The following is a 23697-nucleotide window of genomic DNA, read 5'->3' as shown; positions in this document are numbered from 1 at the left end:
AGAACAGAACTGAATTAAAAATATGCCCAAGCTTGAGTGACTGCACCAGAATTTTTTTGATACTAGGTTTAAATCACTGTATCAATGTTTATTATCGAAAACTCCTCATTCTGATTTGTTGCCGAATTACAGATAGTAAATGGTTATGGTTAAAGGGAACATGCAGAAATAAAAGATGTCGTTTAGACAGTAACTAAGAATGCAACTGCTTCATACAGGATTCAGTTTTGATTTACGTTAGGTACTTATTTTAAGAAGCATCATTTGAGTTGTGATCCGAAGGCACAAATACAGCAAGACTTTGCAACATGCATATGCTCCACATCAAGGTATGCAGTTTTATTTGTAACTTATGGGAGTTAGAGGAAACTAGCTCTCAAAAGTTTTACCTATTTCCATTTCAGTCTTTGTAACTTGTGCAATAGTTACAAATTATACAGGCCTTGCGCTGTCAGGTACCTGAAAATATAGATTCAGGAATAAATATTGAAATACATGTATTTGGCAAATTAAAAAAAGAGAACAAACAAGAATACAGATCAAACGAAAAATGCATTACATTAGCAGAATAATGTATTTTTTTCAAATGTAATTTTAAATTTTTTTTGCCAGTTTTTAGTATTAAAAGAAGTAACACAGCGGCATTGTTTTTCTTTGGTCATGTGTTTTATGGCAGATACAGGGAACTTTCCTGAAATATTTACCCATTTCCCATTTGGTTTATAATATGGAACTCCTGAAATTGTCATAAATTATATCAGTAAGGCCTCATCCTGCCTGTTCTGTCCGGTACCTGCCCACTTAAAGAGTCTTTATTTACATGTCTAAACACCAAAAAACTGAACATTCCCTCAACAAATCAAACCGCATTTGTCACTGTTCATTTTGTACAATGACTAGCTCTGCATTAACAATGTGAACAATTTCCACACAACGAAAACAGTAAAGATACGATATAAGATATCCCCCCTCCACTCGGGGCATTTATGAGCGAAAATCCCATTTCAATTTTTTAGTAAGATAATCGCGTCCTCGACTCGGATAAAAATTCTGATGCAATAACAATAACAAATGTTGTGGAATGACCCACTTAGGGTAAAGTTACAGGAAAACATGTACCTTTTGGCCCGAGAAAACAGCCTAAAGAAATAGGTCTGCAAATGCGCGAAAAGTGTTTCATCCCATAAAGCATAAAGGGAGATAATAGCTCAGGGGCAGTAACTGAATTAAAGTATACATTTTCTAAGGTACGTGTAGACCTATGTACACACTGTGAAACAATTTTCTTCTCAGAATTATTTTTACACAATCATTACCTCAAATGTATCTCTTTATACGATGTGGTCGCATCAAATTTAAGCAGAATCACATAGTGTTTGATTCGCAAATTATTGCACTACACTACAGACAACCGGAGATGAATATTTAGCACTAAGATTATCCGCGTTACTGAAGCAGTTAAAACAAGGATCAGCATGAAATGTGTGAAGATGTAACACAATTATATTACACTTACCGATCAGAAAATAATTAGTCGTCTTCTAATAAAGATGAGGCAGGTAAAAGCCGCGCGGCGTTTCAAATATTTCGTTCGATAATGGCTGTCTTCAGCAGAAATGGTAGGTTACGATGCAGACGATCATGCACAGTCACGTGAAAAAAATGAGATTCGTTTTCATTCGTTCGAAGAACCTTTAGCTTCGATAAAGAACCTTTAGCTTCGATAAAGAACCTTTAGCTACAACGTAGAACCTTTGCACTGGCCAAAAGCGTTATTTTCTTAAAAAGGTTCTCCTACCACAAAGAACCTTTGAAACACCCTTTTTTTAAGCGTGGACATTTTCCCTGATAATGATCCAGTAACGGGTAAGACTTTTCTAAGCTATAACGACTGAACTTCTGAGAGCTACAGTGATATCCATGATAAATGAATCTTAACGAAGTCTGCACACTCAATGCCTCAAAATTGCTGGGTTTTTTTCGTAGCAGGCAATGTCGTATGTCTTGTTTGATGATACTAAAAGAGACCTGCAGCCGGTTCCACAAAGCTCATTTTTAAAAGTCAAAATTTAAAATCTTGTCACAATATACTTAATTTTTAACAATGGAATTTTGACACATTTATCGTATGATAACAATGGCGAAGTGGTCAAACTTTTAATTCCTAGAATATACTCCAAAAGCGAATTTCAAATTTTCACTAAGTCAAGACTGGTTTTGTTAAATGTTTCTGTGTGTCGGGAATAATGGTGCCCTTTTACATCCAGACACCATTTTTCGTAAATATTTTTTTAAAAGTACACGTATATGTACACAGATATCTGATCGTGGACAAGCCATAGGCCTACCTTACAGAATATATTTAAGGTAGGGTATATAATACGGAGAAGAACACTGGCCACTGGTCACCCGACATGATTTGTCTGCATGGAAGAAACATTTTATCGCGTGCAGCTAGCGAGGTTAAGGATCTGCTCCAGTTTTATAAGAGAAATATCATTAAGTACGGTGTAAAATGCCAATCAATCACATGCATAAATAAATCTTATAAGGCGTTAAAAAGCAGTTATAAAGACGATGTCAATCATCTTCGGCTTTATTTCCAGAACAGACACGTGACCAGCTTTAAAGTGCGAACCACTGTTCATAACATGATAGATAATGTTGCCTCTCTGGTTGCCGAGATTCTATAAAGCTGTCAGCTCTTTGGCTTCCTATGTCTTTGCGTTGTAAGAGTCATGATAGGCAGCGAAAATTGAACTCTTTCTGCTTTTAAAGACACTTGACAACATTTACAAAATAATGTAATTAGGCAAGATTTTCCGTTTCTGCGCCAAGTGCCTGCCATTTAAAATCACTGGCCCTGGAAGAATATGTTTTGCCACAAATTTCAGTTTCATTTATGTATGTAATAGAATATGATATTTTCTCCAAGACTTACCATCACTACTAATAAGGCATATCTTCACATTTCTACACAGGAAATGATGTACAGTAAAATGCACAAAATACGTGTCTTAAATTCGTCAATCAATGAACTTTCGACACGATCGCTGCCTATATTATACATGTAGCATTAATCCATACTTCCAAGTGTATGTTCTATATCACCCCATTGTTCACGAGCTTCACATGCTTCATATATATCTCAGTATTAAATACTGTAACTCAGCCATTTGACGATGATATCAAATATGTCCATATAAACGACCAGTACATCCACGGACTCGGCTTGCCTTGTACACTGAGGGGCTCTTCACCCTGTTCACGTCACTTCAGCGACATTCCAGAGAGTTTTCTGGAAAGATATTTGAGACAGAGGTGGATGTCCGGAATTATACATTTCTTGTAACCTTAAAGTAAGCACTGCAACAGAAAGCTTACGGGTATCATTCATTACCAATAACCCTTTGTGTATATATACATATGTAAAGCGGCGTTCACAGCGTTCCGATTTGCTGTATCCACTCGTTAAGTTTTACTAGTTGAATGAAAATAGTCTTCTTCATAAACCGCGATCAAACAATCTGATTTGTCGAATGCTATACTGAATCGCATGAAATGGCGCATTTACCTTCGACTATAGTCAAATTTGACCATCACGCCGTATGAACGGGGATTATGGGATACATAAACAGGAACTCTAAAACACAGACTTTCATTTTTAGGGAAATTAAGAAATTTACGCCAAAACATTATTGTTTAATATTTCATTTTTTGAGGCATATTTTATACTTCTTAATTACCCCTCTATTTTACGCATATTTTTCTTCAGTGGTCGATGAACATCAGATTAGCCAAGCCAACATAGCGCTCCCCATGCATGTGAACCATTTTGTACAGAGCTGTTTTGGATGTTGTCTTTCAGCAGTGACGCCAAGACTGTAGGCTATTTCCGGACTGACGACTGACCCACCATTAGAACACTGTAGTCTAAGCAATTTATACGCCCGAAGAAGAAAACTAAATAGCGTTTTTGTTTCTATATGTGTCTTCCGACAAATCCTAAACTGCACGTTAGGAAATAGAAACCAAACGTTTCAGGTATCCTTTAACAGAACGAAAACGAAGATCGTACCAATATCTGATTGCCTGGACGGATTCTGATGATACCGTGTGGTAAAACCTCATAGGTGGGGCTGATCTCGCCCTCTTTATCCGCTCCCTGTGTGCCAATTGGCGAGATGACGACGGGTCAGCACTCTGTTCAATGGTGCTAGGTGTGTTGAACAGACGTCTGCGTGGGGTCCTGGCCGACGTCTGTGTATAAATGAACAGGAATAAAAAGTATACATATATGTCAATGTACAAGGATCCACGCAGGCGAAGTTAATGCACTGGGTTTACGTGAGGCTTTTAAAGCGTTAAAAAAAACCTTTAAAAGTTCGGATGGATAAATTTATACTGTTTACATCTACAGCTGAGCATTTAAAAGTGAAATTGCATGTATATTATTTAAATATACGCCTTGTTCACTATGGTAGTGGGGCCTCCGTGGCTCAGTCGGTTAAAGCGCTAGCGCAGCGTAATGACCCAGGAGTCTCTCACCAATGCGGTCGCTGTAGGTTGAAGCCCAGCTCATGCTGGCTTCCTCTCCGGTCGTACGTGGGAAAGTCTGTCAGCAACCTGCGGATGGTCGTGGGTTTCCCCCGGGCTCTGCCCAGTTTCCACCCACCATAATGCTGGCCGCCGTCGTATAAGTGAAATATTCTTGAGTACGACGTAAAACACCAATCAAATAAATAAATAAATAACACTATGGTAGTAACACCGTAGGTCAGAACGATTAGACGTATCATTCCAAGAAAATCTTTAGGTGAAATATACGTATACTTACACAATGCATTTGTCTAAAAGCTTTATTTTCACAACGCCATGCATTTCCTGCAACATCAGAGGAAACGAACTGTAAGCACAATAATGTGATCATATATCTAGGCAGCTTACATAACAAAACGTGCCGTTTAAAAGACGTTCCATTAATTCGAAAAGCGATTCAGTGGTCGCCATCATCCGATGTCCAACTAAGATTCAATTTAGCCACCGTTATGCGTGTAAAATTGATTCATTGGTGGTCATCATCAGATGTCCAAAAGCGATTCAACAGGGGTCATCGTCATTCAGCTCAATGATGGCTATTATCAGATGTCCACGCGGGATTCTCCAGTGTTCACGAACTCATATCTATACGTGATCTTCTGCATAAACTAAAACTACCGTCAGATATTAAAAAAAAACCTTCAATAGCCATCGTCAACATAACCTATTACAACCTATTATATCCCCTATAATATAGATATTCAAAAAATCAACCATGTGGTTGTCGTTAGTTACTGCCTTACATGATGTCTTCATAACGACATGCCACAAAGTGTTTTAGGTTATCCACAAAATCTGAATAAGATGTTAAATATTTTTGACTATGAAAGAGTGTCAAAAGTCATGAGTTATGAGTGTACAGATTTACCCTGAATTCATTCACTCTAAAGGCGTTCGTTTTGCCATTATTATGATTACGAATTAGCTGGTTTCATGGCATGCTGACTCAATATAAAAAGCTAATGCATGTATAAGACTGAACATGCATGTATACTTAATACATGTATAGGTGTAGAAAGATATTTCCATACTGAATTCCAATGGACGTACCAAGCTTTGATGTTTCGTGGCCAACCTGCAGTCGTGGAGGACGTGGAAAGGAAAATGGAAACTGTCAACAAAATGTTGATGTTGAGTTATGTAAAAAAGAGAATCAAAGAAAAAACTGTCCATTTAAAATAACACGTGAATCCATGCACTGTTTAACATGTATGCTAATGCACAGGGTGCCAAAAAGAAACGAATACACTGTAGGTTGAATCATATTACCCTTAAAAGTTTGCTTCAGTTCAGAGTTGGATTATTAATTTCATACGATGTTATCTTCAAGCAAGTCATACACAACGAGAAAGTCAAAATATCAGCAATAATAAAACAAGCAGCGGAACTTCATCCAGCGATGACACCAGGTCAGAACTGGGTGTTATTTTTATCTCAGCATTTGGTGGAACATGCTCCAACCATACATTTGGAAAGGGGGGGGGGGGGGGGGTGAGAATAAAAGCTCTACAGATTTTACGTAAATCAACAAATGTACACTAAATTCATCCACGTTTAGTGCTGATTTCTTCAAGTCGCAGTTGTATCAACAGTTTTTTTTTCACCTGAGGAAGTAGACAGAACCTTCACGTGATCACTATAGATTTGCCTCATTGAGGTGTATTTGAAAATGACAACCCACGTTTTTGTTAGTGTAAGCCCAAGGCTGTATAATAATCTTTATTCAATATTCTTTTTACTTTTTGACATGTTATATGCCTGTGTATATGTATCACAGAAGCGACTGCTCATTGCTCTGTAAATTGTGGCGTTAGCAGATATACATTTGCATGGTTATAATAGCCTTTCTAAGTCATTCAGACGATAAGGTTACAAAAACTTCTATAGTGCATACCGTGTAAGGCCAGACTCTGTGTATGTACGGAATACACATAAATGAGAGCAACACCTGTACAGATAAAATACCACCAAATATCACAGGTTTCTGAACTTTTTTTCTGAAAGATTAACCCGGTTCCACTTGACCAAACATATCGGTCTAAGCGCAAGCTTCGTAAAGCTTGGATGAGCTTATTAACAGTTGGCACCAAGGAAAGCCAATGCTTAATTGTGTTGTGACATTCGATATCCGCACGTCTAGTCATCATAAATACACAAACACCAAGGTTCTACTCAACACTTGTGCAATTTACTTGGACAATGAGTTTTTTTGCTCTATTAGGCCAGAGTGAGTCGGTGCACTCAGTATACATGCCAGCCATGGAGCGCCGTTAGGTCTAACAGTTGGTCATGTTTTACAGATGACAGCATATTGTTAGCTATACATGCATTTGCACGTTTGTACTCGATTTTATGCTATATGTAAGTGGACGTCACCTAGATTTATAAAACAGTAAATTCGGCTAAATCATTTATGGATACAACGAGAAAAACTTAATTATAACAGAGGCCAATCGGTATGCACATACCTGTTCCAACTGTCGACCATGTTTAAACATCAGTTCATATAACACATTGTTGTGGTCTTGTTGAAGGTCAGTCTTAATAACATCTGCAAAAATAAACAAATGCTACATCTAAATATAAATTTTGTGACATAAAATATGTAGCTAAAACTGTTGTACCTAGATTATAATCATAATACTGTGTACGCCCAAATGCTTATATCAGGTTTTAACAGTAGGGTTGTTGATGCAAGACTGAGTTTGATATACTCACTCCAGGAGTTTGGAAACGCAGACATCGGACGGCAATTTTTGGGAGGTACCGAAAACTGATTTCTGGAAAAGTTGTGAACTAGTATTGGCCTTTCCATTGTAATGTCCAAGTGTACAAGCACGTTCAGATTAAAGAGTATATCAGAGAAGAACACATGTCAGTCACATGCAGTCTGTAAGGAAATGTGCTGTGGGCCTGTAGTGTTTGGACTGCGCAGTTAACCCGTTATGTGACGTGATTTGGCCTGAACAAGTTCACCCAGTCGGTAAGAGAAATTAAATCGACAAGAGCCAGTGTGAGCCTCATATATTCCTTATCCTCTAAGCAGAAGCAAACTTCACCCCCTAATTGACACCTCACCTCTAAAGGGGCTAAAAGCCGATTATATTTCCCGCACGGGGATAGAATGCGCCCAAAACCATAAAGTAGTGTCTGAACCCTATATACAGAGAGTGTGAATTCACACCACTTATATATATATAGGCGGCGTACTCAAGCATGTGTACGGTAACAGCTCCAATCATGCAGACATGGGCAATGTGCACGGTAACAGCTCCAGTCATGCAGACATGGGCAATATAGGCTAAATAATATTGAAAGAAGTAATAGCCCTTGCAGAAAGCCACTGTGGCACCAATAGGCTTCACACAAGATAATCCAACTTCGGTTGATAGCGCAATGGTAAAACATGGATCTGGTAGTTTTACGGTTAAAATAGGCGCCAGTATAAATCGTGCGAATCGATTGTATGAAAATAATCCAATGGATATTAAACATGTGCGAGTAACACTGTCCGAGATAATCACCATTGTAGGCCTATATAGTACAGCCAAGCTATGTTTCTGTCTCCATTCATGTTTTGGGTAGATTTACTCTATATAAGCTGTAAATAATTGTCATGGTTGAGTGTTACCGTTGCGTTCGTTTGTTATGTAGTCCTGCTTGTGACCGAATGTAAAACTTGTACATAGGAAACGAGTTGTAGGCGTACTGGCAACATTAGATCAGGTATATAGTTCATATACTGTGAAGTGATCATTAATCCCATTAGATATCTTGAATCCTGTGTAAGAAAAGGACGACAAAGTGATACAGGATGATCTTAATTTTTTTCGTTTTGGATTGAATGAAAAAAAGCTTAATATATACATGCTTCTTTGTTAGCTTTTTGTTACCGCCTTCAGGGTTAGAAAGTGAACGTATTCATACAACTTCAGTATGTCTGCATTCATATATTGTTTTGTTCCAGTTTGGAACATAACTGAATACTGGCACTACGAACGTGCGAGCACTACCCATTCATTTACATATACCACATTTGATGTCTCCTCTATTTCTGACAACAAGGTTACTAAATTTAAGTATTAGGCCTGCATCTGACTCCAGATTGAACTTGATTTTCTCATCAATGTAAGCTTTTAATTTCCCTTTTTTTAAAAATGTTTTTCAGTGCCAAGTACTCGCGAATTTCACATTTTCGATGACGGACAATCTTTTGGGTGACGAAACAGGAGTACCCGGAGTGAATTAACTGGGTGAATTATTGGCGAATTCTCTCACGTTTGAGGTACATGAATTGCCGCAAGGCCTCCAACAAACTTCATTTTAATAAGAAGTTATTAGATAAGAAGTTGGCTTATGGTCAACAAGGCAGAGACATGAGAGAAAACAGAGGAATTTGAGTAAACACCGGTCCGAGAATGGGATTGAACGCACGTCTACTGTGATCTGGCGATTGAATTTAAAGCAAAACCGCTAATTTTCTTTGGTGGATACGGTTCTAGTCTGTGTGAAAACATTTCCACTCCAGCGAAAACCATTTCACCCAGCTGAAAAAAGATTTCACACAGCTGCAAAAAGATTTCTCACAGCTGAGAACTGTTTTCAGCGCCCAAGTGAAAACCAAGAGAAAGTTACAGAACTGAAAGAAAAAAAAAACCAAATATGAAAGTGGTGGTGCGCCATCGTAGCATCAAATGTTTCACGCTGATAAAGTCAGTTGCACCTCCAAGGAAAAAGGGAACGGTAGTTGGTAAACTGGGTTAAATCATGCTTTGATTGATGGGAAAAAGCAGCCAATGAGCTCAGATTGAGAAAATCTTGATTGATAAGGTGTTTTACATCGTGCCCTTGCTTACAAGTTGGAGATTTGAACCTGTGATCTCTGGAGTTTGGAGTCCACGCTTCTACCACTATACATTTGGGGGCCTCCGTGTGGCTCATTTGGTTAGCGCGCTAGCACAGCGTAATGACCCAGGAGTCCCTCACCAATGCGGTCGCTGTGAGTTCAAGTCCAGCTCATGCTGGCTTCCTTCAGCAACCTGCGGATGGTCGTGCTGGCCGCCGTCGTATAAGTGAAATATTCTTGAGTACGGCGTAAAACACCAATCAAATAAATAAATAAATCTCTATACTGTCCCGCAGATGATTGGTTCAACCTCCGACTGGGTCACCACATTACAGTTGGCGCTACGAGCAGGGTTACTGCATGGGGTAGCTTACACAGCAGACTGTAATGGTGGACCCCGGGGATAAAAAGAATTTGCCTTTAGCCTAGTGGTGGAAGTGTGGATTCGAAATACAGTTTGCCAGTTAAAGCCCAATGTGGTATCACTGCCGCATCATTTTGCAATCAGTGTGATAACTTTTAAGTTTATCAAGTTTTTAAGCTATCCTTTGCAGGCCAAACTCAGCAAAGGAGCAGTTGGCGACTTTATTGTACAACGTAATTTTTTTTTACTTCGCTACTATGTCACGCCGCACACAAGAATATTTTACTTTCAAGAAGGCGGCCAGCATTTGGTGGGAGGAAAGTGGACAGAGCCAGGGGGAAACCAGAAGTGGTAATACATACAGATCGCAGAAACCTCATGTCAGATTACAGGGGAAACGACAGCATCCAACAAAAGTGCAAGTTCTTCCTATCTACATAATTTCTTTTATAAGAGCACAATGGCTGATCAACACAATAGCGTCAATATAGTCCACTTTCCTTCCCGCACTATTTTGTATTTGATTTGGTTGTTATGATCGGAATTTTAGGCTTAAATATGAAGAGTATTTCACTGATATGATGGTGATCAGGCGATTTGAATCTGAAATGGAGCGTTTTGTTGAGAATTGGCTCTGATACAGATGTTATTGTTGGATTTTGATTCTGAGACCAAGGCTGTTTCTATTTTGATTGATTGATTTATTTGAATGGTATTTTACGCCGTACTCAAAAATATTTCACTTATACGACTTCGGTCAGCATTATAGTGGGTGGAAACCGGCAGAGCCCTTGGGAAACTCACGACCAAAGGCTGTTTTTAAGATTTGATTGTAAGAATGGGGCTGTTATTGGTATGTCATTCTGAAATAAACTCTTCTTGGGGTTTCTTTCTCTTGTTGAGATTTAATTGCATTATAAAGGCTCAGAAAAAAATGCTGTTGTTGGCGAATTTGTCACACTGCCGATATGTGGGGAAATGAAGAAGAGTCCATGATATAAGGGCGAATTCCCGGAAAGAATTGTTTTGTTCTTTTGCTGAATGCCTTCAGATGTGATTTGATTAGAACAGGTTAATTATTATGATCAGCGATCTACCCGATGCTGCCTTCTTATACACAGAATATAAATCTTTTCACAAGAGCAACCAGACGTTACACCGGCCCATTTGCAAATGATATACATTTTGCTCAACACGATTTCCAGAGAATGTATAGACAACCATTTGCTGCATGTGTATAGGCTGCTGTAAGCATTCACATAAGCAATGTGATTTATCTCCCCTGAGTTGTACCTGTATAGGCCTACTTATGGAGATGAAATACAAGCTGGTACAGCTATGCAGGATGGTTTTCCCGTGTTGATTGTTGCCCCGTGTATATGTGGCCTACTGGACATTCACATGATGCTCGACATGACCTCTCAAAATTCTTAATTTTTCAATTCAGGCAACCAGCTAAGCGGATATAGTACGTTCTACAGTGAGATTCATCTTCTTCTGATCCACTTTATTGGGCATCCATTAACGTCCCAACGCCTTATATGCATGGTGATCACTGATTAATATGTGTTTAGGCTATATGCCTTACACAAGATTATTTCTTTTTCTATACACGAGGCTATGTGTATATGCGGCGATCAGTTTTCACGGAACCAACTACACACACGGGGTAATCCATTGGCCTTTATCATGTGACTGGCAGACTTTCACACATATACGTGACGTGCTCTGGTTTATCATTGATATGTGAAGATGTTTCTGGGAAACTGAAACTTGGTTGGTACCACACATTAAAAGGGCTATACTTAAGCCTATTTATTTATCTATTTATTTGTTTAGTATTTCACGCCGTACTCAAGAATATTTCACTTATATGACAACGTCATGTTGGCTTCCTCTCCGGCCATAAGTGGGTAGGTCTGTTAGCAACCCGCGGATGGTCGTGGGTTTCCCCCAGGCTCTGCCCGCTTTCCTCCCACCATAATGCTGACCGCCGTCGCACAAGTGAAATATTCTTGAGTACGGCGTAAAACACCAATCTAATAAATAAATAAATATATGACAGCCACCAGCATGATGGTGAGAGGCCAGCATTATGGTTGGAGGAAACAGCTAGGGCAGAGCGCGGGGGAAAACCTTGACCACCCGCTGGTTGCTGAAGAGGAAACCAACATGAGCTGGACTTGAAGTGACAGCGACCGCAATGGTCAGAGGCCCCTGAGTCATTGTGCCGCGCTGGCGCGCGAAACGGTCGTCCACGGACACCCCCATAGGCACATGTGAATGTACGTTTACAAATAAACCGCGCAATGTTCACAGCATACCGGTATCTATGGGTAAGCTGTACGGTATTGAGCAGGTACAAATTATTACATGCCCCAGACCTATATAGACGGCACTTTATATTATAACAGATTCACACGTAGGCTTGTTGGTAAACAGTTCACATGATCACATGGTACCGATTTAACTATAGTAATCCGTAATTTAAACACAACTAGCCGCTAAAAACCGTCTCTTGACGTAAATGATTTATGTGTATTCTGTCACAGATATGAATCAGGCCAGACACGAACCGTCGACTGTATGAGAAGGCATAGGTACCCTACAATAACATGTTGGTCTATGTCCTATGAAGAGAATCTGAAAACGCACAGGACGCGTAGGCCTAGGGTGTGGACCTATTTACAACATTGTATCTATATGTAGGCCTAGACACATGATGTGAAGTAAATTCCTCGGCCTTTGACAATACAGCTCAGTTGTCATAACTTCCATTAAACTGACTTCAAATAAGAAACCTGTAGATCAAATGGTAGTCATTTCGATAGTAATCTTAGCATTATCATATCTGATCTTGCTTTGAACATCAGACAGCAACGGAAAAGTAACTTTTAAAGCAAACGTCGAAACTCTTTCCGAAAGTATTTGATCAACAACGGTACACATCCCCTTCTCTTGGTTTTCAACTGCTCGTTCTACCATTCATAAGAAATCTAACGTAAGCGTACAACGAAATATACATTACTGACGAATATTAACAACTGTGTTATCTCATAATCAGTATAGTAATGTATTATAAAGTCCCAATAAATGTAGGCTACATGCAGGCCAACCGGTATGATGAGTAATTTCAAGTCGAAAATACTACTTTCAACTTTTTTGAAACTTCCTCGTATAAAGAAAGTAGTTTTTATTCTACGGTTTAAACGCTATCCAACGTGCGCGCTGTTTTAAATGTGACCTCTTTGTTTTACACCTTCTCTGGAGTAGTCATAAATTAGCATTTTTTAAACGAGACCCACGGTGGGACGCATGCGCATCTATACGTCTCTCACATGCGTGTCAAAGTCCACTTTGCCTACCCCTATTTCGTCAGCAGTGAGGCCAACAGCAAGGTGTAGGTATGGCATCCGCGGAGAAGGCTTTGCCGCATGGTGTGGCCGGGGCGCCAAACGAAGAAGCCTTGCTGAAACTTATGGAAAGAACGGGATACACCATGCTACAAGAAAATGGGCAAAGAAAGTACGGCGGTCCACCTCCCGACTGGGAAGGCCCGGCTCCCTTAAGGGGTTGCGAAATTTTCGTCGGAAAGATTCCAAGAGACTGTTACGAAGACGAGCTTGTTCCAATATTTGAGAAAATAGGGAAGATTTACGAACTGAGACTCATGATGGACTTCTCTGGATCCAATAGAGGATATGGATTCGTTATGTACACTAACAAAGAACACGCGAAACAAGCGGTAAAGGAGCTTAACAACTACGAAATTCGTAAAGGCCGGCTCTTGGGTGTTTGCAAATCCGTCGACAACTGTCGATTGTTCGTTGGAGGTATTCCAAAGAACAAACAGAGGGATGAAATTTTGCAGGAGATGAAAAAAGTAACGGATGGTGTAACTGATGTCATTGTATATCCATCAGCCATTGACAAAGCAAAGAACCGTGGATTTGCGTTTGTGGAATATGAATCGCATCGGGCAGCCGCCATGGCAAGAAGGAAGCTCATTCCCGGCAGAATTCAGTTATGGGGCCATCAAATTGCAGTTGATTGGGCTGAACCAGAACAAGATGTTGATGAAGACGTTATGTCAACTGTAAGTCATGTAATTTCCACTATAGGAGCGTTTTTGGTTGTCTCTTCGTTGCAAATTAAAACACATTTAATTGCCAATGTAAACAGCACTTGTCAGTATCCGTGTGTGTGACGTAACGATGAGTTTGACAGATGTCGGAAATATCGGTTGGTTAGTTGTAAAATTGACGAGTAGGTATCACAGTCCAAACAAATTTGACCTTTATGTAAGCCGTTATTTGAAAAGTTATAATTGAACTAAAGTTTTGTATCAAAGGGGTATTTTGTGTGGATATATTTGTGTAAAATGTCGCGCAACTTCTTGAAATTGATTATCGTCTGCTCTTTCATTTTCCGTCACGAGAGGCTGGTGTGTGCGCGCGCGCAGCATTTGTTGCAACAAGTCATTTCTTTTGTATGGGAGGCTGCGGTAATAATTAATACAGTCACTTATGGCTTAAGAGGACTGATGCATCGCCTGCTTGTGCATTAATATTGTGTATATTTGTATTACTGGAATAATATTTATATTGTGCATATTTGTATTACAGGTGAGAATTTTGTACATGAGGAACCTTATGTTGACAACTACAGAAGACAAAATTAGAGAGCTGTGCAATCAAGTTGTGGGAAGAGACAATGCTGTGGAAAGAGTAAAGAAGATCAGAGATTACGCATTCATTCATTTTAGAGACAGAGATGATGCTATTATGGCCATGACTAAACTTAATGGTGAGAAAAATTGAGCTTTATTTTTGAGCTGTGTTGATTGGTTTTGGATAAATACAAAATGCATTAGTGGAAGTATATTTCTACGATTGGTAGGTGAATGTAGTTTTTGTGTGCATTTATAAAGTGTGATGTATTTCCATTCTGATAATTCTGTTTCTGATAATTAAAGTTGATTTTCATTTGTCAGTGGCATGTGGCACATTCTTAACTTAATTTAATTTTCTTAATTTTTTTAAACTAGTTTTTCACTTGATTGATGTTTACAGTAAATTACATGATAGAATATCCCCCAACATCTAAGGGAGAGTATTTGGAAAACATGCTAACTCAAGTAATTAAGATTAAACGGTGAATAACTGACACATTGCTTGCCTATAGGATGTTTGATACTCCTGCTACGCACAGGAAATGGCACACAATTATGGGGCAGACTTACATTTACAGAAGAGCACATACAGTATAAATTCACACTTCGAAGCATAAGCTGTGGGCAGTCTCTAGAATATTTTTTTTGGGATATATTTCTGTATAAATTGGATTTTATGTTAGCTTATTATTAACTTAATATCGTCCCTCATTCAACATGGATGGGAAGGTCTGGCAGCAACCTGTGGATGGTTGTGGGTTTCCAACGTGTTCTGCCAGGTTTCCTCCCACTATAATGCTGGCTGCGGTCGTATAAGAGAAATATTCTTGAGTATTAAATAAAAACACCAATCATTAAATCATTCAACATGAAAAGAGGCTGTTGAACATTAAATGATTAAATGTTTAAAGGTTTAAAGAGGGAAGTTGTTTCAACAGTTACATGTAATAGGCTGAATATTGAACCCAAGCTCTCAGGACCATTTGCCAGAAATTTTTGAGAAAATAAGAAGTTTTCTTAGGGAGAAACGCTAGGTAGACTCTATCTGGAACATTTTTTAACTGATGTAGCATTTGTACTAGGCCCTCCTTCTTTCAAGAAATACAAATAAAGAAAGATCAAGATGAAAAGGCATTATATAATAAGTCATATATATTTCTCTCTAGGAATGAATGTTGAAGGCACTTACGTTGAGGTTGTCTTGGCAAAGCCTGTGGACAAAACAGATTACGTGAGATATACCAGAATTGGGACAAGGGGATCTTTGTCTCAGGTGAGTTCCCAGCCTTAAAGCCTAGCACACATGGACAATTTTGTTGTTGAAAATCTGATTTACAGATGCGGGTGTAAAATGATCCAGAATATCGCTTACCTGCACATGGGCAACATTTGTTGGCCATTTTTGAAGATTCCAGCGGTGAAAGACAGTGAAATGATAAGTTTAAGGTCATGTGATCCCAAAAGTTGCTTCAATTTTTAAAGAACTCATATGACCATTCCATAGGCGCTGGTTGGTTGATGTAGATGCCAATAATCTCACAAGATCTAGATTGTCCACACAAAAGCAAAATCTTTTGCCCAGCTCACTTGTTTCTGGATTTTTTGTAGCCCAAAATTGAACAAGCGGAGTCTTTGGATCAAACATTCCAGACTCAAGAATCCTTGTTGTGGTTACCCGCACACAAGTAAATTGTGAGGATTTTTTGTTGTCTGGATCAAGTAATCTTGTTTTCGACAACAAATGTTGTCCGTGTGCTGGGTTTTATGTTGTTTATATTTCCATATTTTAAAAATTGAACTTAATAGTCTAATAAAATTTGGTGCATGTTACACATGTTTGTATATGTATAATGTATGAGCAATTGTCAGCAGTGATGGAGGCATTGATTGGGAAGCAGCTGTGAAGGTGCTTTTGTGGTTGAACAAACTGCACCTTCTTATAGTCTCCTACTGGTACCACAGGAGATTGGTATTCGTCTTGTCTGTCAGTCTATACCAAATCAGTTTTGGACTTTTTTTCAAAACAGTTCATCATATTGAATTTAAACCTGGTGCATGACTTCAACATAAAGACTTACAGATCTATTAAGTTCAAGTTTTGGCTTGTTCCATCAATTTTCAAAAAAAATTATATGGCCTTTCTTATGCTGCTTTTGAACTTTTAAAAATGACTTTGACAATTTCTGGATCTGTTTTAAAAATGATTCGTCTTTTTGAATTGAAACTTGGTACATGGCTTCAAGATGACAAGTTACAGACAAAGTTCAGCACTGGGGCCACTTTGTTTATTTGCAACAAAGTTATGGCCTTTTATATCCAGCTTTTGAACTTTTTGAACAATTTTCCAGACTTGTTTTCAGACCTCTTTCTCATTATATCACATTTCCTGACAACACATCATTCAATATAACTTGGTCACAATTGTATGCCCGAAAATATTTCACAATGTTGTGGTTTCACAACCGTATATACTTTCAAAAGATTCACTAAAGAAAACCTTTAGATTTAATACATTCTTTGCACTCAGAAGCTTGATTGTCCTGTAATTATTCAAATGAAAACCATGATACTATGCTGATTTGAGTTACAGTTAACCCTCTGCATTAAACAGTGTCTTTTCCTAGTTTGAAAGTTTTTTGTTTTAACGAAAACTTTTTTTTAAAAATGTTTTTGCCCTGTTTTATGACTTAGGAGAGTAATCTGTACAGTTCATTGTATTGAATTGAAACTTACTACATAGTTACACCATGTCAGGTGACAGATCAAGTTAGAGTTTCAATCCATTTTATCCAGTTTCAGCAAGGTCACAGAATTGTATTGAATTGAAACATGGTTTCATCAAGATGAGTTGTAGTCAGAAGTTTGGTTTTGAGCGGTTTTGATCATTTTCACCAAAATTAAGGTCATCTTTGTTTTGCTGTGAACTTTGTCATTGCCATTAATAGTCTGATGGTTCAAAGGGTGAGGAGAATACTTTTTTGTTTTATACATTTTATTCTATGATTTCTGTTTGGCACTGATGGCTTATGATGTTGAAATTTTCCAGTGTTTAGAAATATTGAAGGCCTCCTATTTATGCTGTAATTCCTTTAAATTACTATGATTAGAAATTATAGGTCAAGTTCCTACAGTGGAAGCAAGTCAGCTGTTCAACTGTCTGAGCCAATCTGCTTTTATGCATGCTTTGGTTGTATGACAAGTATACTTGATACTGTGACAAATTTTTCAGGGCTATGGCTATGATTTTGATCCTAGTTACTCTCCACCATCATATTACAACCCGATGTCTCCACCACCCGCAAGGTAAGAACTATTTTGGTCTGAAATCCACAACTCTGTTCACTCACTGTAAGAATACAGATGAGAATCCAGCAAAGCAGATGATCTTGCAGTCAGAATTGAGTTGTATTCTTGAAATTTTTATAAAAAATTGGTTAGTTTAGAACAATATTTGCAGAATTAGGAGCATAGGTTGTCATATTCCACCGTGGGTGTCCAGTTTGTCTGTTCAATATCAGCGTTCTCAAAACCGTCAGATGCTCTGTCATTTGTGTACTTCAGACCAGGGACAGGATATTTGACTTTGGTTTTAAATCATTTAAGTTATGATAATCCAAGAGAAATCTTAGATAATCTAAGATTAAATTTACCTTATGATTTGTCTGTAATAACTGTAACTGTAAATAAGCATATGTAAGTGGGTTTTACAAAGTACAGTATTGTAGCTCTCCTGCTGATATGTTAATAGATACAGGGCACAGAGTGAGAACTAGAAAAATGACATGGGCAGGCCTACTTTGGCAACTGAAATCCAAAATGAGGTAAAGACGGATTTCAGTTGGAAGGTGTTTCGCATGGAGCAGAAATATTTGCAAGACTGTGCAAGGCATAGCTTTATTCAAAACAGGCGATTTTATTGAATGGTAGGGGCTTGCTTTTTGCCAAGAATTAATGTGAACTTAGTACCACCTGTGACCTATATTCTTTAATTGTCACTCTGTAGCTTTCCATTAATCAGCATACATGTAGGAAAGGTACAGTACCATATTTAGTGGTTTTGCCAGAGTGGCTGATGAGTCATTTGACATAAAAGAAGTTGCATTTATGTGTTATCCATGCAATGTCCTCAAAAAAAGTTGTATCAACTTCTTACATGTAATTATACAAAGAAGCGTTAAGTTTCATTGACCGAGCCTTAATAGCTTAATATATTTGATTTTATGCGAACATCTCAGGAGGAAAAGCAGGAAGAAGAAACTTTAAGAAGGCTCAGTCACATAATTTTTACCATGAAATAGCTTGAATATTTGTACTTTTTGTACTGTTAGCAGGGGGTTGGCAGAGCGAGGTCATATGGGCATCAGAAGCCCTGTGCGTGGCCGAGGGCGGGGGGCCGGGGGCTCCAGAGGTATAGGTGTGGGGCGAGGAGGAGGGATGATGAGGGGATGGGGCTTCAGGAAGCATCCAGCAGAGGTGTGTATCGTTGTCAGTACAGAAGGTTTCTGGTCCCATATCCTATTAAAAAGTTACACATTGCACGAGGATACACTGTATATGTGTCTTGATTCTACAATTGCTAAACGTAAATGCACACGTAGATTTGCATAGACTTGCTTCATCATAAACAAGAGTTTAAATTTGTGGCGCTATGATTGAGGAAGTCATTGTCTGAAGTTACACTTTAACAGTTATTTCTTTCTGCTCTAGGAACGTCTGTTTGACATTTTGCCTGGCATGGAATTGACTCCCACTAACCCTGTAACTCTCAAACCACAATCCATGAAAACTCCAACACAGGTAGTGTGATGATGACTACTAATCTTGTGTTCTGTTTTGCTAATGCTAATGCAGTATTACCAAGAATTTTGCTTGTGTCATCCTATTAACTTTGCTTTTTCTATGCACTTATTCTGAAGCATGCTTAAAGGATACACAGTCTTAAAATCTATAATCTGCCTACGCTGTACTAAAAGACATGAACTGATTGTGCAATTAACCAGAAGGTCCACTTTCGTCGAAGATGGGTGTTTGTTTAAACTTTGAAGTAACAGGTAACATGCTTAGAAACTAATTCTTATCTAATATTTCCTATACATGTAATGAGTTTTGAATTAAATTTCGTTTAATCAGATGTGTTAATAGCTAAAAATATTGGCTGTTTTGTTATCATTGAAAATTGTCATAACACAAGGCTCTGTGTTTAACCTTTGACCATGATTTTGTTTTGTGGAAGAATTTTTGTTTTACTAATTACCTTTAATTTATAGTCTGATTGCCCCAGTTAGGCTTCAGTAAATCAAGATGTCAAAAGTGTATGCATGTAACCACGTTCACTATAGGTGCTCGATGACCTTTGCCAGAAGAATGGATGGGGAAGTCCTGTATACCAGCTTCATTCTGCCATGAGAAGGGATGGAAGTGGTGACCAGCAGCTCTTTTTGTACAAGGTACTACCATAGGTTTCAACAAAATGTTGATAAGAAACTTGTTTGAAGAGATAACAATCAAGTTCTTTTGCTGGAATGTATCGTTTTTAATTTATTTATACAATTAATCACATCCATGTGTACCAGAAAGAATAAGAAGTAAGTTATCTTGTGAAAATAATTGATCTGAAGTAAATCGAAAAAAGAATTAAATGGTTGTGATTTATACATGTAAAAGTGTCAGGTAGCAGTTGATGTTAGGCATTTACATTATTAATCTATGTTAAAGTACATTTGTCTTTCAGATCACCATACCAGCTCTCAATGCTCAGTTTCCAAATCATAACCCATTTACCCCAAATAAACTCTGTTCTACTGTTGAGGAGGCAAAGGTTTTTGCAGCAGAGTACACTTTGATGCAGTTAGGTGTGCCTCTTGAAGGTAAAGTTAGTGTTCAAAGGAAAGACAAACAAATGCTTAACTGCCCAAACTCTACCCTTTTTTACTTATTATACATGATTCAATAAGTGGCCATTGTATGCTTTGATTTCTTTTTTCTTTCCTGAACCAGCTTTGCTTCTTGAAAGTTAATTTAAGAAAGTAAGAGCTGTCTCATTTTACATGTTTATAACAGTTTATGAAAAGTATAAAAACTTCTTTTCTGGATAATATGTAATAAGACATGCTGCAAAAACTTAATTGCTGAGTGAAAAGAAAATGTGTAAATATGACAGCTCTAAAAGTATGCTTCATCCTCACCCTCTCTGCCTTATAATGTGCATAGTGCTTCCACAGGCTCACTTCAAAATGCCAACCCAGTTCAAACCCAGAGGGCTGTTTTTCAGAGTAGTTATAGGCCTAGTCAGAATTAAGCTACCCTCAGTCTATAAATTGAGTGTTATAAATTGACATGGCCATTAGACCACATGTGTAGTGTTATGACTGCTTTGAAAAACAACTCCCAGTTGCCCATTGTATAACCAAGCTTTAAGTATAACTTTGACTTGCATGTTTACAAATCAATATACAAAGAAGACTGAAGGAAAGAAGGTCTCCTTTCTTTAACTTTGTATTTTACATGCACTGAAGTAAGGGGATTTTCTGTTTATATGTTTTTAAACATTTATTTGACATGATTCAAAATTTGTTGTTTCCATTTTTGGACTTCAACTGGGTGGTATAAATTTGTGGGTCTGTTTGTCCTTAGGTGGTGAAGTGCCTGTAAGTACTATGGTTGCCCCATCCAGTCCATATCAGGCGGGACGTTCCATTGCTCCTGCCTATTCCCTGACAAATGGTGCTCGCTCTGATCATTTGACTTATACCTCTTCCGTGCCTGTAATGTCAAGCGCTTCTTACGGAGTTTCTCCGGGGAAAATGCCTTCCAGTAAGACATCAGCTTATTGCTTCCCTTCAACTGTTTTCTGATCTTTGCACTGGAGAGTTTTCTCTATAGTTTTAACAGTTTTAACTGTACATTTGAATTATTGCCGACTAAAATGCATCTGTAATATGAAGTAAATCCTTTTATTGTGGGATTTCCTTGTTTGACCGTTATGTAAACACTTGTGACATGCATCAGGTATTCCATTTCTTAGCAACTCGTTTGAAGAATGAATGGTTAAAAACTCACATACATACATGCATGCGGTTACCCAAGTATGTTTTGACTGAATATTAGCTAGGAAAGTAACTATTTGCATAACTAGAATTGTCAGAGTTAATTGTTTTGTGCTGCAGCCCCAGAGTACAGTAGCCCACCATATCCTTACACCCAGCCGAGCTATGCCAGCCACCCCGGCCCACCTGTGGAACTCTTCCAACAGATCATGTGAAAAGCCATTGATGACCTAAGGTACATGTATATTGTGTGCATATCCTTGCCTGAACGTCTTTTAGATTTATTTAGATATTGGTTGTCTGTTAGTTGCCTTGGTGCACTATTGAGCACTTTATATTTAAAGTTTTAACCAAGTGAATATACATAATCTTACAGTGCTTTGTGTGATAGCTAGTGTGTTAGAGTCCTTTGGCTGACATGTAGTGTCTATTGGCACTACATACCTTGCTTGCTATTTGATAGGGACACAAGAGGTTAATTTTTGAGTTTGTTAATGAACAGGGTCTTTCAACTATAGTTTCTTGTATTTATGGTATTCAGTAGTAGAAAATTGAACTCTTATACGCCTGTTGGATTTTTAATTTTGACTGTTTGGCATAATGGCTGCTGCATGATTATGTCACTCAGTATGTATGTTGTTAAATATGAGCAATGACCTTAGAGTTTTATGAAGTTTTATTAAATACATTTTACTAGCTGTGCATAACTGGACAGATATTGTCTTTGAGAATTGTTACAGTGTGTACCATGACCTAAGGTAAAGTTCTGTTTTGTATTATTTCTAGATGCTTGTTTTCCTTGAAAAAGTGCTTTAAATAGATATGTGCAATGCATATTGTTCGTACTTCATAGAAAACAAATGTGTTGTTTCTTTCTATGGCATTTCTTTTGGTTGTTTTAACAATTTGTCAATGACATTTTAATGGCTTGAAATCGTCAGATACGTATGTTTTGTTCCTCTCATTACAATGTGACAATATCATGCAATGTGGTGGTTTTCAACAGCTTTTTTGATTTAAATTTTTCTATTTTTCTTGTGAAAAGGAAAATTTGTTCACTGGCATTCATAAAGTTGTATTCAAGATATAACGAGTGTGCTGTGTGAAGCTTGGTGAAAGTGTGTCTGCAGGTAAGCATGTTTGTTGTCAAATTTTGAGGAGGGGAATGAGTATCCTGTATTCCATCTGCAAGGAGTGTGATTGTAACCGTTATAGTTGTTTGATCCTGTTATGAGTTAGACTGAAATTTTTAGATCTTGTTTTAGTTTATTATTTGTTTTAAGTATTAAATAGTCATTCATGTTGTTGAACATGAGATTCTTAGCCATTTTCAGAAGGATTTTCCTCTTCTGTTTGCAAGAGAGTGGTCTAGTTTTACTTTTAGGAAGTATTTTTTTCTATTTGTCTTCTAAACTTGTATGCTGAATGCAGTGCCAAAGATAAACTGCTTAAGTCATGTAAGTTTCAAAATAGACTGTAAATGTCTCAAGTATTTTGTTGGGTTCTCTTTATGTTTGTTTTTGTTGTTGTATATGCAGAATGTCATTTTATATAGCACATATCAAATACCTTCTAGCTCTTCCTGGTGGCAGTTTTGCCAATATCGTGCCACATACTTCTACATAGCCAGGTTTAGAATGAAACCACATTTTCATGATTGGTTTTATTGCTGTTCTTGCCAGTTTATAAACACACAATATAAATATCTATACACAGAAACTTTTTAGCTCTTAGTTGATACAGTATGTTATGCAGAAATAATAGCATTTAAAACCTAGTCCGCAGATCTATCTATTGTGTTGTATCTCGTCTCCAGAGGTATAATCTTCCTTTCTTTTCATTTGCAGCCATGTAATTACATTCATGTACTGTAGGCAAGCCAGCAAAAACACTTGTGTATTAACATTATATATATATTTTTTTTTTTCATTTGTGTTGACAGGCTTGTTAAGGTATTATTTTTAGTGGAGAGTTAAGACAGATAGATGCCTTATTTCTTTCTAAAGAGTGAGACACTGGTCATTTTGTTCAACATTTATATTTTCTTCCCCTGCTATGTTTTGAAAGCGTTTTCCGGTTTTTGGAGCTCAGGATATTATCTACTTTTACATCTCTATGGGCAATAACCTGTCATGCCACATGCTCTGTGATATTAACAAGCATTGGTATG

At 37.9% G+C, this 23697-nt stretch overlaps 2 protein-coding genes across 6 annotated transcripts; one reads left to right on the top strand and one right to left on the bottom strand.

Moving 5' to 3' along the window:
• Positions 1-2590: 2590 nt before the first annotated feature.
• LOC135469093 (uncharacterized) lies at positions 2591-7546 on the bottom strand. Of its 2 annotated transcripts, none has more exons than XM_064747621.1 (6): positions 7318-7546; positions 7068-7150; positions 5650-5710; positions 4838-4884; positions 4079-4260; positions 2591-3298 (listed from the first exon to the last, which is right to left on the bottom strand). In XM_064747621.1, coding segments are annotated over exons 1-6 (471 nt in total). In that variant the 5' UTR covers positions 7415-7546; the 3' UTR covers positions 2591-3297. The 2 variants fall into 2 exon arrangements, with proteins under 2 accessions (XP_064603691.1, XP_064603692.1); XM_064747622.1 differs by having other exon boundaries at positions 5650-5674.
• Positions 7547-13182: 5636 nt separating this feature from the next.
• Positions 13183-23425, top strand: LOC135469207 (APOBEC1 complementation factor-like). Of its 4 annotated transcripts, XM_064747760.1 has the most exons (12): positions 13183-13905; positions 14435-14615; positions 15648-15754; positions 17711-17784; positions 18810-18954; positions 19189-19278; positions 19821-19928; positions 20213-20348; positions 21115-21294; positions 21648-21762; positions 22257-22285; positions 22573-23424. In XM_064747760.1, exons 1-10 carry the CDS (start codon positions 13216-13218, stop codon positions 21740-21742), a joined length of 1806 nt encoding a protein of 601 aa, XP_064603830.1. In that variant the 5' UTR covers positions 13183-13215; the 3' UTR covers positions 21743-21762; positions 22257-22285; positions 22573-23424. The 4 variants fall into 4 exon arrangements, with proteins under 4 accessions (XP_064603830.1, XP_064603831.1, XP_064603829.1 ...); XM_064747761.1 differs by having other exon boundaries at positions 18813-18954; positions 21648-23424; XM_064747759.1 differs by having other exon boundaries at positions 21648-23424.
• Positions 23426-23697: the final 272 nt, after the last annotated feature.

Source organism: Liolophura sinensis, chromosome 6 (genome assembly GCF_032854445.1).
Source record: "Liolophura sinensis isolate JHLJ2023 chromosome 6, CUHK_Ljap_v2, whole genome shotgun sequence".
Taxonomy (NCBI): domain Eukaryota; kingdom Metazoa; phylum Mollusca; class Polyplacophora; order Chitonida; family Chitonidae; genus Liolophura; species Liolophura sinensis.
The sequence above is the reverse complement of the archived record's forward strand: the minus strand, read 5'-3'. Positions and strand labels throughout refer to the sequence as shown.